At 39.3% G+C, this 14,265-nt stretch overlaps 1 protein-coding gene across 1 annotated transcript in view; it reads right to left on the reverse strand.

Moving 5' to 3' along the window:
- Window positions 1-14,265, reverse strand: part of TLN2 (talin 2) — a 403,979-nt gene that overhangs the window by 104,681 nt on the left and 285,033 nt on the right. Inside the window, exons 24-28 of the mRNA XM_004687721.2 lie at window positions 13,384-13,497; window positions 11,276-11,389; window positions 7,775-7,909; window positions 5,832-5,960; window positions 3,651-3,753 (exon numbers count right to left, since the gene is read on the reverse strand). Of these exons, the coding sequence (XP_004687778.1) occupies window positions 3,651-3,753; window positions 5,832-5,960; window positions 7,775-7,909; window positions 11,276-11,389; window positions 13,384-13,497 (595 nt within the window). The remainder of the gene's footprint in view (window positions 1-3,650; window positions 3,754-5,831; window positions 5,961-7,774; window positions 7,910-11,275; window positions 11,390-13,383; window positions 13,498-14,265) is intronic.

The raw sequence follows: 14,265 nt of genomic DNA on the forward strand, positions 1-14,265 counted from the left end.
TCTCTCACCTTTGAGACCTCATACATGCTGTTCTCACCTCCACAACAACCTTATCAGTGCCTGCCAAAATGAAATGGTGCCATTTCTGGGCTGTTTTTCAGGTATCAACTAGACAGTCTGTCATCCTGGATGTTATCAGCATCAAATGATGCAATTTGTGAAGCAGTCTTCTGCCTCCACTAAAGTGGTATTTCATCATTTACACAAAATCTGGCATGGATTCAGGAATGTGTAGGTATTTTTGAAACATAAGTTTCTCATATACTCTATGCTTTGTAAGGATTCATATACTCTTTCTTTTTCTTTGAATGATAAATAAAATCTTAAAAATCCTTAAAACCTTGATCAGATATCAATTCCAATGTGAAAATTTCCCTCACCCTCCCATTAGGAAAGAATTGTGCATTCTTATTATTGTAGGTACTAAATTATACTATGTCCAAATTCTTCTGGTGCAGTTATTATGAAAAACAGCATGGAGATTTCTCAAAAAAGTAAAACCAAAAAAACTTAAAATATGATCCAGTTATTCCAGTTTGGGTGTGTCCCTAAGGAAGACCCGGACACAAATGGTAGAGATATATGCACTCTCATGTTCATCATAGCCAGGAGTGGGAAACAACCTATATGCCCTCTGACAGATGACTGGTTAAAGAAGCTACACTATGGGATACTACTCAATTTAAAAAAGAAAGATGAGGCCCTCCCTGGTGGCGCACGGGTTAAAGCACAGCACTAAGAAGCTTAAGCCACTTCTGCGTGAGTTCGATCCCCGCCTGCCCCGGAGGAGACCACATGGAGTGGCAGACCTCTCCTGGCCTGCCCTCTGCTCCCCACAGCAGTGTACTTCGTCGATCTGCCTGTTCTGCTCCCCACTCTGTCTCTGGTGAAGCCTCTCACCGCCCCTGAGCCTCTGGCCTGTACCCCAGTTCTGTATGCACAAATAAGTAAATCCAAAAAAATAAAAATAATAAAAAATAATAAAAAAGAAAGATGAAAATCTGGTCATTTGTATCAACACAGATGAACCTGAGGGAATTAGACGAAGAAGACAAATGTGGTGTGATTTTTCATTCATATGAGGCATACAGAGAAACCAAACAAATGGATGAACTGATTATCAGAAGGGTAGGGGGACAAGGCAGTGGGTAAACTGTTAAAAGTGGACGATGATATGTGGTAAAGGATAGAATTGGACTTTTAGTGGTAAACTTAATGTAATATAAACAAGTAGATTTTTAATGATGCTCATCTGAAACTTATATAATGTTGCAATGCAATGCTACATCAATAAAATACTTAAAAAATTGATAGTTCTGTCATAATTAGTAATAATCATAAGTATGTGCCACATTAGACATTGAAGCAAAATACAATAAATTCAGAATAATTTTGGAAGATGTAAAAAAGAGAAAAAATGAATTCTTTGGAGGAGGGCAGAAACTGACAGGCAGGTTCTAGAATTTATTTGGAAATACAAGAGTACAAGTCACCACTAACTTGAGAAACAACAAAGTTGGAGGCCTTACAACCTAGATTGTAACACTTAGTACAGAACCACAGTAATGAGGAAAGTGTGATGCAAAGGCAGAGACAGACGACTGAATCAAGAAAAAATAGGAAGATGGGAAACTGGCTCGCACATCTATGCTCACTTAATTGATGACACAGTGGTGCTACACACCATTGTGGGAAGGATGTTTGCTCCAGTGAGTGGTGCTGCAGTTAAGTGGATAGCCATGTGGAAAAACAACTAAACCTGGATCTTATTTGCACACGCAAAACTCAAACCAGATGGATTGCAGTTCTAAATTTGAAAAAAAAAAAATGACAAAGCTTCTAGATTATAACAGAACAGAGTATCTTCATGATCATGGAACAGCAACATTTTTAAACAGGACACAAAAAATACTAACCATAAAGGAAATGAACTGTACATTGAACTATATATTAAAATGGAAAATCTGTTCATCCAGACATACCCTTAAGAGAGTCAAAAGGTAAGCCACAAAAGACAAAGGAATAAATGCAAGTGACAAAGGATCCTTACAAATAACAAGATGACAGACAACTCCAAGTTTTTAAAACAGGCAAAAGACGAAACAGGTACATTACAAAAGAAGCTATCCAAATGCCAGTAAATATGAAAAAAGTCCTCAATTACGATTTGCATGAAAGAAATGCAAGTTTAAACCATAACATGATGCTATTTACTACACACTTACCAGAATGGTACTGATAAGACACAGTGGTGATAAGGGTGTAGAACAACTGGAACTTTCATACACTGCTGGAAGGACTGTAGCTGAGTAAATCACAGCAATTCCACTCTAGGTAAACTTCTAGAAAATGCTTCCTGAGGATCACTGCATAGGATGTACTGAGTTTGTTCACAGCAGTGTTATTTGTAAACAACTAGACTACCCATCAATAATATAAAGGATAACAGGCATATTCACACAATGAAATACTACAGGAAACAATAGAAATGAAAGAACTACTGCTACATATAACAGATAAATCTCACCAAGGATGCTAGCAAAGGCAGCCTAAGACAGATGGACACATACTGCATGATTCCACTTATTCATAGTTCAAAAGCAGGCAAAACTAACCTCTTTGTTAGCAGTCGTGGGTGTTTACCTCTGGAGGAGAGAGGGGATATAGTGATTAGTTGGGGGGCACAACGGCACATCTAGGAAACTGAAAATGTTCCATTACTTGATCTCAGTGATTTTGGGGGTACATTCAATTTATGATAACTCTGAGGGTCTACATGTAGGACTAATACTCTCTTCTAGGTGTGTATTCTACTTCAAAACTATGTATCAAAAAAAAAAAAAGACAAGTCATACTACTGTATAGAAAAAGCAATAATTCATAACCTCTGCTCCCATCTGACTCTTATTCCCAGAGTCACTCAGTTCTTTACACTTTCTCCTAACATATTTCATATTTCTGAGTGATGGGCCTATAATAAAACTTCTTGATGTTTTCCACTTTGTATAGCTACAGACTTCCTCTAGATCCACTTCCTATTATAATAACATTTCTTTTCTTATATAACTTGGTACCTTTTCTAGAGTTGATAATTACACATTCTATTCCTTATACAGGTGTATCTGTTTAAGGTGTCTCCTATTTTCAGGCATATCTGGTATCTCGTACTAAAACCTGCCTGGGATTCTGCAGCACAAATTAGCTTGTCTCTTGTTGGCTTTCCTATCCTTGCAGATCCATAGGTTTTATTTTATTTGGCCTTCTCAGGTACCCATTGTCTGCCACGTTCTGTTTCCCCAAATTTTACTGACCTCTGATTTGTTGCCATCTCCTTATTCTCTTTGACCTCTGCTATTCCCCTATTTTAGTGAGATTTCAAGAGACATTTAGATAGTCCCAGAAGTCAATTAATTTCTCTCTGCTTATAGTAGTCTAATAAGGGTGATCCATAGATAGCTTTGGGGAATCACATTTACCAGTTTTTGTAGGCTTGATATCAAAGGCAATAACAAGCACATGGACAGTGCTCGAAAAGTGTATGTTAAATGGCTGACAAGATTTAGGGTCACTGTCACATCAGAAAATTCCACCCCAGGCCCATGCCAGTGTCTCGCCTGGGCACATGGCATCACAAACAACACGAAGCTTACCAGTGTAGTGCTCATTGCCTTGGGCAGCACAGGTCAGGAGCTGAGCCATGGAAGAGCCCACAGCTTTAGATGTACTTCCCAGGTCTTGAGCACATTTTTCCAGCTGAAAGAATATTCAAGGGGGAAGAGAGTTTAGAAGAAAAGAAAGATCCATTGCAGTCTTAGCAATAATGCAGATCAAATGTTGGGCCTTACCTGTTTCTGCCGAGTATTCCAATGGGGCCCCCCAAAAGTGAGGTGATAGAGGGGAAAGAACTTCAGAATAAGCAAAACTGGGCTCACCTTTGCCCTCTTCTCTCTTTCCCCTATTGCTGACTATGAGAGATTTAGCACATAATTGAATCTCTTCAAACTTTGGTTTCCTGAGATCCTACTACCTAGCTCAGAAGGTTTTCAGAACACGAATGCAGGTATTCCACAAATGGTAGCTATTAGTATCATGTCTTTAGAAGCTAATTTGCAAAGTCTGCAACAAATCCTTACTGAGAATTAAATTATGCCTTGGCAGGAAGTGGGCAGACACCCAACTGTACCACCTTCCTGGCATGTGGACCATTAACATTGTTCATTTTGATTATTATCCTTTTGAGGACTTCTAACCAAAAGGAAATGCAACAGAAATAGAGGTTTGGAGTGGTAAATGAGATTACAAAAATGGGCAAAGTGCTTGCTTCCTATAAAGAGCATGTCATCTTGCTTTGTAAACTGAATAAATAATTCAAAAACAAAGTTAGCAAAGGCCTAGGGTAAGAACAATTATTTTACTAGAAAAGGACAACATCTTAGAAGAGAACTTTCTAGATACTTTATGAGAGCACAGGAAGGCTTCAGAGAAGGTGTGCACTCTAACCCTGCAACATGACAAGCAGGGCTTCAAAAAAATAGACCCTGGCCCTCCCTGGTGGCGCAGTGGGTTAAAGCACAGCACTAAGAAGCTTAAGCCACTTCTGCATGAGTTTGATTCCCGTCTTCCCTGGAGGTGACCACATGGTGTGGCAGACCTCTCCTGACCCGCCCGCTGCTCCCCTCAGCAGTATACTTTGTCAATCTGCCTGTTCTGCTCCCCTCTCTGTCTCTGGTGAATCCTCTCACCCTCTGCATCTCTGGCCTGTACACCCCAGTTCTGTATGAATAAATAAATAAATCTTTAAAAAAAAATAGATCCTGGTCCATGGTAACACAATATGTTATAACATAGCATAAATATTTTTGTAGGGCAATTTCTTTAAAAGTTACATTTTTCTTTAAAAATTTCTTGTATCCTAGCTTATCAGTTATTTTATGTAAATGCAGAATGACAATATGTGAGTGTCTCCTTGACTCCTTGGGGTACAGTAGTTTGCAAAGGGATCCCTGAAACACACTGCAAAGCTGCTAGTCCAGAAGTCAACTCTGATTTTATCATCAGCTGGGTTACTCTAGGTAAGTGACTTAACTTCTCTGAGCTTGAATTATTTGTCTACAATTAAGGGTAACTTGATCGAACAAATATTTTCTGAGGGCTTCTTAGGTATTAGGCTCTGAGGCAAATTGTGTGTTCCTGATATTCCTTTATATTTTAAAAATCTTCAGTTCATCCAAAGAGCAGCAGAGATCAAAAAATGACTCTCAACTTATGGGTTTTGGGGTCCTGCAGATGTGAATTCAGATCATAGTGCTGCCACCAACTGGCAGATAAAACACTGGATAAAATAGTGATAACCTAGGTGTTTCTGTTTTCTCAGTTATTAAAAAGGGATTCACAGGCCCTCCCTGGTGGCACAGCAGGTTAAAGCATAGCACTAAGAAGTTAAAGCCACTTCTGCATGAGTTTGATCCCCACTGACCCGGAGGTGACCCACACGGTGAGGCAGACCTCTCCTGACGCACCCGCTGCTCCCCTTAGCAGTGTGCTTGTCGGTCTGTCTGTTCTGTTCCCTGCTCTGTCTCTGGTTAATCCTCTCACAGTCCCTGCACCTCTGGCCTGTACCCCAGTTTTATATGAATAAATAAATAAATCTTAAAAAAAAAAAAAGACACAACACACTTAGGTGGTAACTACCTTGAGGCAGTTCTGAAGATATGTAGCTATTGTATTTTTTTTCTGCATTCACAATGTCTAAAATTCAGACACACCAGCCCATCCTCTAAAAATGTTGCAATGAGATCCTAGGACATAAGGCAGAGTCCCACAGATCTTACCGTCTCCCCTGGAAGTGGTTTCAACTGACTCTCCACGGCAGCCATCTTCGCGTCCTGCAGTTCACTCTTCAGTGTTTGCACAGTACTCAGAGCTGAGTCGATTTCCATAGGACCACATGCTTCATGGGCCTGTTAACAGAGTTGGTAATGTGTGACAGCGGCGGGGGAATGTGTCCCCAGTACTTTGTAATGTATGAGATGCAATTCTGCAAGTACCCAGTGATTCTGCAACTCTACCAATAGGAAAAAGGAGGAACAAGCATTTCCCAAAAGACCAAAATTCTCCTCAGCCAGGACCTTTGTCCTAAATTCCCTAAATAATCAATTATGTATGTCTCATAACTAGATATACTTGAAGTCTCCTTGCAGTTATTTTTGTCTCAAATTCATTTGCATCTCAGACTAAGAGGATCTTTGCTTACTATGTCTGAGTTCTAGAGACAGGGGACCTCGTGCAGTGGACATGAGCATAGAGGTTTGGGAAGCACATGGTGGGTGAGTAAGTGAAGGAAGGAAGAAATGAAGCCAGAACTCTGGGGACAAGTTGTCATCATCTTACTGATTCTGATTTCAGAATTCTAGTGTATTAACCAGCACCTTTCCATGCTGAAGTTTATGAAAAAGTTTTTCCCTTAGTAATTTGTTTCAAGAAAACAACTTTACTCTCTCAATAATTTAAAACACTGCACTCCAAAGGCTATGATCACTCATCTCTAATACATAAGTTAGTAAATTATGTACATGTGTAATTATTGACCAGTATGTTAAATACCAGTATATTTTAATCTTCATTTAAAAAAAAAACAATAACAGCAGTGACAAGAAATACTAATTGGTGGATTTCAATGTGCCAATATCACCAGGTGAAAAAACAGATTCACTAGCTTCCTTAGTCACAAAATTTGTGGGCATTAGAATACAGGTAGTCTGAATGCAGGGCCTATGCTCTTAACCCTTACAATCTATAAAAAATATTTCAAAGCTCTCTTCCTGCATGCAGTGGATAGTCTTGTTTGAGCCACTTTGGAGTTCACTGCTCCAGAGCAGTTGTGTGGTGTGAGTGTGCCCAAGCCTCACTCAGGACACTGGTTAAAATGCAGATGTTTAGGTTGAGTAGAGATTCTGATTTGGTTGCTCAGACCAAGGCCCAGTAACCTGTATTCTAAGTATCCCTAGAGTGACTTCAGTGCAGATGGCCCTTGTACCACTGAGAAACAAAGCTCAAAATACTTTATCAGTTATAACCTAACACTCTGGATATTTTTCTTTAGTACACTGTTCATAAAATAATCCAAATAAACTAACCTTTCTCCCTTGCTCATGTATGAGGCTGCCTAGTTCTCTAAAGAGACTGTGACAACAAGGAAAAATGAATTCTTACTAAAACCTCATGTTAATACTAAATTAAACAGGGTAGTAATGAGGTCCTTCACTAATTAATAAGTTGCAAAGACAGAAACTCATTAACCTCTAGTTCTGTGCTTTGACGACCTTGTTAAGTGACTGCTCCCATGTAAGATATGGAAACCTTTCAGGGAAAAAAAAGGTAATATAAATGATCCCCACAAAGTAGACATGCTGCCTAGATAATTTGCTATTAAGTTGACAATATCATACCTGGAAGATATGATCACTTATTTTGGCCCACAATTTACCTAGCATTAACAAAGTGATAATTAGCAGACACCCTTTTATTGTGAAAAGCAGTCCACTGCTTGTCCCAGGGCATGGGAAGAGGGAAGGTTATAGCTCAGTCTAAGAGATAGTAGCTGAAAGTGTCCAATCCACAGGAACATCTTTGATGGCCATACAAACAGAATAGACAACTCTGCCAAGAAATGGCATCCATATTCAGACTCTGGGTAGTGTCCAAAAGACAGCAGCAGTAAGATATTAAAAGTTCCATTCCTAACGATCTAACACTGAGACAAGGTGGCACTGGCCTTTTGTGAGGCGGTACGTAGCTCTGCCAGGCTGGTGGCGAGGTTCTTGGCACACTGGCTCAGCTGCATGGCTGCAGCCTGGTCACTCACAGTGGGCACAGCAGCTTTGGCAGAAGATACCATCTTGCTTCCAGGCTGTAGGAAAAGAGTGGAAGGGAAGACAGTTTCTCAGTGGCAAGAGCCAGAGAACAGGGACCCAGAAGCAAAGCTGCGAGGGGCCACAACTTACCTTGCCCTAAAGCAAGGAGTATTGAAACCATTTAGACGAGTTGCTTATTTATTATGCTTATAAAGCCAGGAATTTAGTTTTAAATGTAGATCAATTTTTGGAAAAAACTGAACAACCAGTAATAATCACAAAATAACAAAAAACTAAAACTTGAAGATTGCCACTTTAAATCAGATAGTCTAGGGCTGAACATTTGCGGAATGTCCAAAAAAAATGTTGTTGGAGGTACAGAGAAGGCAAAATTGAAAAGGTGGCTTGAAATTCTCACTTAAAGCAAACTTTGAAGGGCATTTCTTATTAAATCTATTTCTTTGTATTTGTTGTAATAGCTTTTTAATCTATCTCAAATACAGATTATTTAAAAAATACAGGCAGACAAAATGAATGAAATGACCTGCCATATCTCAGAATGCAGGAGAACTTCACTATGCATGGAGGTCTGGGGTCATATGTACATATTTTCAGAAAGAAGATCATATAATTCATTCCATTCAATCTCCTAGTTTCATATATTCTTTGCTTAATAGCTACAGATTATTGCACTGTACATACAAGTTATCATTTCTCAGTCTTATGTTACTAGCATGTTTCTGTTTTCTCCAATACAACAAACAATTGTATGTAAATACCTCTACAGGTAAAACTAAGTACATGCTTACAATTTTCTTTGTATCAATTTTTAAATTAGAATTTTTATACAAAGGACTGCAAATATTCTTATTTTATTATATATATATTTTTTTTTGACCAGTGTGACAGATTTATTTTATAAACAGCCTGAAACTGATTTGAGTAATTTGACATGACAGCATTTTTGTTCGTTGCTTGTTTTTTAAAGCATCACATGATATAACTAAGACAGGAATAATCACATTCAAATAGATTTTGACACTAATGTAAAACCTTTGAGTACTTCTTTTTAAAATAATGTAATCGTTTATTTTTACATCATTTTGTGCCCTTTTTCCCATCTCAGTTGTAATTTCCCATCACCAAATCACCCGTGTGCCAGCACCATAGTCCAGTGCACTTCCTCCCCCCACCCCATTTTTTATCCCATTCCCCACTCCACCCCAGTAAAATGTCTCTGATATATAGTTGTTAATTATTATTATTATTTTCTCCTCTGGTCCTTTATACTCCTGCTATGAGTGAAACCATCCAGTATTTTTCCTTTTCTTTTTGGCTTATTTCATTAAGCATCATCTTTTCAGCTCCATCCATGTTGCTGCAAAAGTCATGTGTTTATTTTTTTGGTTGCTGAATAATATTCCATTGTGTATATCTACCACATCTTTTTAATCCAGTCATCCATTTTTGGGCATTTGGGTTGATTCCATGTCTTTCCCTTATAAATAAAGGGACTTACTTATAAGTCCCTTACTTAATAACTGTACAATTACCACAATGAATGAATGACCTAAGGAAGATGTGCCCACAATTTCTTTTTTTACCAGTTTATGAGTAATAGCAGGAGTCTCTCTGGAAACTAGCAAACCTAAAGCAATACCTACAGCTTTATAAATAAAGCAGCAATAAACATGGGGGTACAGGTATCTTTTTGAGTCAGTGTTTTTGTGTTTTTTGGGTAGATGCCTAGGAGTGGGATTGCTGGGTCATAAGGAAGCTCCATTTTTAGCAGTTTGAGAAACCTCCAAACAGTTTTCCATAGTGGTTGTACTAGTTTGCATTCCTACCAACAGGAACTGCACATATTACTAAGGATTTTAATATATAATTTATGAAATTGTTCTTAATAACAACTTAATTTTAGGGCCAGAACATAAATTAAGAATAAGCATTAACATTTTAATATTTAAAGATCTCATTAAAATTTATAAGAAAAACCAACATGAGTGTACAAAAAGTATGAATAATTTCATATAATGACCGAATAACTAAAAGGTGAAAAATGTGTAACAATGTGAAAATCAAGGAAATGCAAAGTCAAACGTTTACTGTGCTAACTGACAAAAACGTATTTTTAAAAGCTTAACTTCCCAACTTGGAAAAGATGTGTTAAAAAGCATGCTTCATGAACTGATACTTGTAAGTTTAGATTGTAAAACTGCCCTCTGAAAGGACAGTTTTATAGCATTTATGAAGAAAGTTTTGAACTGTCAATTCTATTTCTATTTCTAACTCTGCCTTGTCCTTACAGAGATCTGATGTGTCTATCATGGCAAAATTAGAACAAGTGAAAAAGGGAAAATAAGAGCAGGACATGGTGGACCTTGGAGTATAAATATGTCTACACTGCACTAGCATGACCCCACAATCCTGTAGGCAATGTGGCAAGACAGCAGATGAATTAACCTAAGAAAATAATTCAAGAGGGGCACAAAAATTTGCTAACTCCTAAAGACTTTTATCAGTTGCTTATGATGGCAAATAATCAAAAACAACCTTTATGTCAAATGATGGGAGAAAAGTGACACATGATAGAGATTTATTCAAAATCACAGCTAGCCATAATATTAACATAAGAAACAAATTATACAAACCAAATCCTAATTACATACAAAGTTATGTGTGCAGCTTAAAGGAGAGGAAATACATAAAAATTTGCACATTCTGTCTCTGTATGATGGAGCTACAGTATTTGACAAGTTAACCAAATAGATATATCACTGGCTTCTTTCACTATAGGTTCAACTAGATAGGGATATGGTGGGGAATCTCCTTGTCATATGAATCGTTTCATGAGATACAAGTAGAGCTTTGAAGATTTCACAAGAATATGCAAAAAGGGAGATTTCTTCCATAACTTAGTATCTTCTATTTATTTATTTTTCCTTAATATGAATTTAGCCCTCAGTCCACAAAGACCAACAATACTTAATAACTGTACAATTACCACAATGAATGAATGACCTATGGAAGATGTGCCTACCATTTCTTTTTTACTAGTGTATGAATAATAGCAGGAGTCACTTTGGAAACCAGCAAACCTAAAGCAATACCTACAGCTGGGCTGTTCATCTAAACCTGCACCTTAATCCCTCCTTTGCCTCACAGAAGAGAAATAAAGATGATAGTCCTAAGAAAAAATGGATTCTATGCCACCTTCCAGGGCAATTTCCATGTATATGAGCATTTTGTTATGCCACACTAAACAGAACTCTCCTGTAACTAGAAAGATAAAAAAAGAGGCCTTCAAGTTCTGTTTACTGCAAAGATTTTGCAGTGGCTAATTCTGCTCCTTAAGTATAGAGGGCACTATGCCCAGTAGGGTGCTCTGGGCACAAACAAGGTGAATATTTCCATATTACCTGGAGGAAGTTCTGGCTGGAGATGATGAGAGCCAGCTGGGCACTGAGATCTTCTGCTTGGGCTTGGCTCCCCCTGACCCCCTGGACCAGCTGAGGGATGTGATCAGCCACTGCCTAAGGAAACAAGGAAATTAAACCAAGCCATACACAGTTTGGTGAATTACTGAAATGGTGGAAAATAATGAAATCATCAATGATTTGTGCGTGTGCTGTCATTCCTGGGGGATGCCCATCATGGACAGCAGATTTACACAGCATCTTTAGACCACTGGGTCCTTATTCACATGAATCCTAACACCTCTGGGTACCTGCTCCCCCACCCACAAATCTGTGTTCCCAGTACATTCAGTAGAAGATGACTTTCTGTAATGAGGCCTTAAAAGAATGTCTGCAGTTGCAACTTACCATCAGGTTTATTAGGGATGAAACTCAGAATCAAGGAGTCTACACAACTCACAAATGGATTAAAAAAGTCCTATGGCCCCAAGAATTGAAGACAGTGAGGGATACTCAACAACCAGCCTATTTCAGTGCTTCAGTTTTTCACTGTGCAGGTATAAAACCTGTCCATCAGCTTACAGGTCACACAGTCCCTCCCCTGTTCTAAGCAGCCCTTCTCATTTTTAAAACTGAAAAACCCAAAGCCCATGCTAGAGGAGGGAGGGACTTTCAAGGAGTTATCTTCCATAGCACCTTAGACCCTTTCCCTCTTCCCCACATTTCCTTCTGCGCCCCCACCCCATGTGATTAACCAGGCCCTTAAAGGACCCTGTGTAGATGTCATCTATTACTATGAAGACCTGATGTACATCTCAGCCTGCTGATACCTATTCTTCCCCCCCGCCCCCAGGAACCCACTGCAGCCAAGGTTAAAAAAAATATATTTATATTTCCATGAGGTTTTTCTGAGGTCCCCTTCAGGAATTTGCCTCCAGTTATTCAGTCTTCCACAATACACTAAGTTTTCTTAACAGTGACACCCATAAGAATACCTATCTTTAGTTTTCTGCAAAAAAGTGGAGGTGGTGTGTGTGTGTGTAATTCATCCTGCAGTATGTGCTCCCTGAAAAGGGGAAATGTCATTTTTCCACTCCTTCTGGCAGCTGAATCAGAATCTTAGCAAAAAAAAAATTCTCCTTAGCAAGGCCTAGCTCTCAGAAAAACCCCTTCTTTTTCCACTGAGGCTGAGGACACAGTGCTACTACATGGGGAGGTCTTGCTTCTAGAGCACATTCATTCATTCAAAGGGGCTGACTGGCCTCGGGGAACCTTTACTGGGGCATGGAGGGCTCTGGCAGCTCCCCTCAGAAGTAAACTCATTTCTGAAGGAGCAGCAACACCCCTCATGTGCAAAATCATTTTAGAGGAGACTTGAAGGAGAGATAGGGCACAGTTTAGCTTTCCAAACCCAAGAACAATCAAACATGCTTCTTTATCCAATTCCCACTGCAAAACCCAAACACTTTCAGGAGACGTTAGTCAGACATGATGCAAACATGTTGGCAGTGGCCACATGATTAGATTTGGGTCTGGCACCATGCAGAGGTTTTCTGGGAGGAGGCAATGAAGGGATTTACTGTGGTCTTCATAGCATGGTGGCTTCAACCCAGTTATAGAAGCCCAGTTCTGAAAACAAAACAGGCAACAATAGACAGCACCAAAGCATGTCACTGAGGCCAGACAAAATGAAATAAATTCTCCAGGTGGAATAGGTGCAAAGCTGGAATCAATCCTGCTATAACAAGCAAAGTCAGAATGCCAAGCCTCAACTCTCACAGGGAGAAAGTCTGAAAATTCAATGCTTCATTATTATTTCAGAGCCCTAAAATGGCCTTGTCATTGATCTTCTTTGATTCAGTCTTTCAAAAAGAATCTAGACAAAAGAAAGACAATGCTGGAAAACCATACTTTCCCTTCAAAAACAGGCCACCCACCTCAGAGACAAAAACCAGATGTGTGTATGTGTGTCCACCTGGAACATGGGAGCTCGAACAAACTGCATTAGTGGACTGCATGATCCATCTTAACCAAATTACCAGGAAACTCGTTGTTCTGATGCTGTCAGGGTCATCTACAGCAGACCTGCTCTCAGGCAGCCAGAACCTTACCTTGCAGCTCTGGACCAGCTGCTGCTGGGCTGCGGGGTTCTTGTTGGACAGGGCTGCATTTTGCGAGGCAGCAATTGTCTGTGTGGCTGCAGCCGCAGCCTGCTTGGCTGCAACCTGGCGAGGAGAGTGAGAGGAGGTGCAAAAACACACATTTATACTCGATCCTCTACTGAAGAGGTAGCTTTGGATAAGCTATGAAAAAATAAATTCTGCCTTTTAAATACTGATCATCTTAACCTAACAGTGTCCTCTATCTTCATCTGATCTACATTCCTAGGAACAAGTGATAGAGACAGGCATGCTTGAAACCTCAAGTTAAATGATCATTTGTCTTTCCTAAAAAGGTAATTCCTAATTCATGATGGCACTGAGATGCAGTACCAAAGCTAAATGTTAATGGAAAAAAATTTTCCCACAAGAAGTCAGGCTGCTGTCTGGGTCAGGCACAAAGGTGGTGGCTCGATAATTTCGTCTCCCAATCCTAGGGGAGCCTTGTTTCAGAAGGGCCCAGACTGTTCCATGGGAGTACTTCATCATGTTTATGATCTAATCTCCTTCTAAAAGCAAGGCCAGTTTCTTCCAGAATCCAGCCGACTACCATATATAAAGGGATTCTTCATTAAATAAGAAGGTACTTGGTCTCCAACCTCCTATAGTTTAGTATAAGACTCTCCTATATATATTTGTGAGAGAAATTTACTTTCTCATATTGTTTGTATCTTTCTGAGAAATTAAAATATTTCTCCCTCTGGTATCTCTCCATCCCAGCCTGGTTGGTCCTCATCTCCCCTTCCAAAGTTGTATTTCTGCTAGGAGTCCTGAGTCCCTGTCTCCAACAAGGCATACTCATTTTCTGCTAGTGGTTCTTCCTCAACCTGGACA

The sequence above is a fragment of the Condylura cristata genome, unplaced genomic scaffold (assembly GCF_000260355.1).
Source record: "Condylura cristata isolate star-nosed mole 26May11 unplaced genomic scaffold, ConCri1.0 scaffold00023, whole genome shotgun sequence".
NCBI classification, from domain to species: domain Eukaryota; kingdom Metazoa; phylum Chordata; class Mammalia; order Eulipotyphla; family Talpidae; genus Condylura; species Condylura cristata.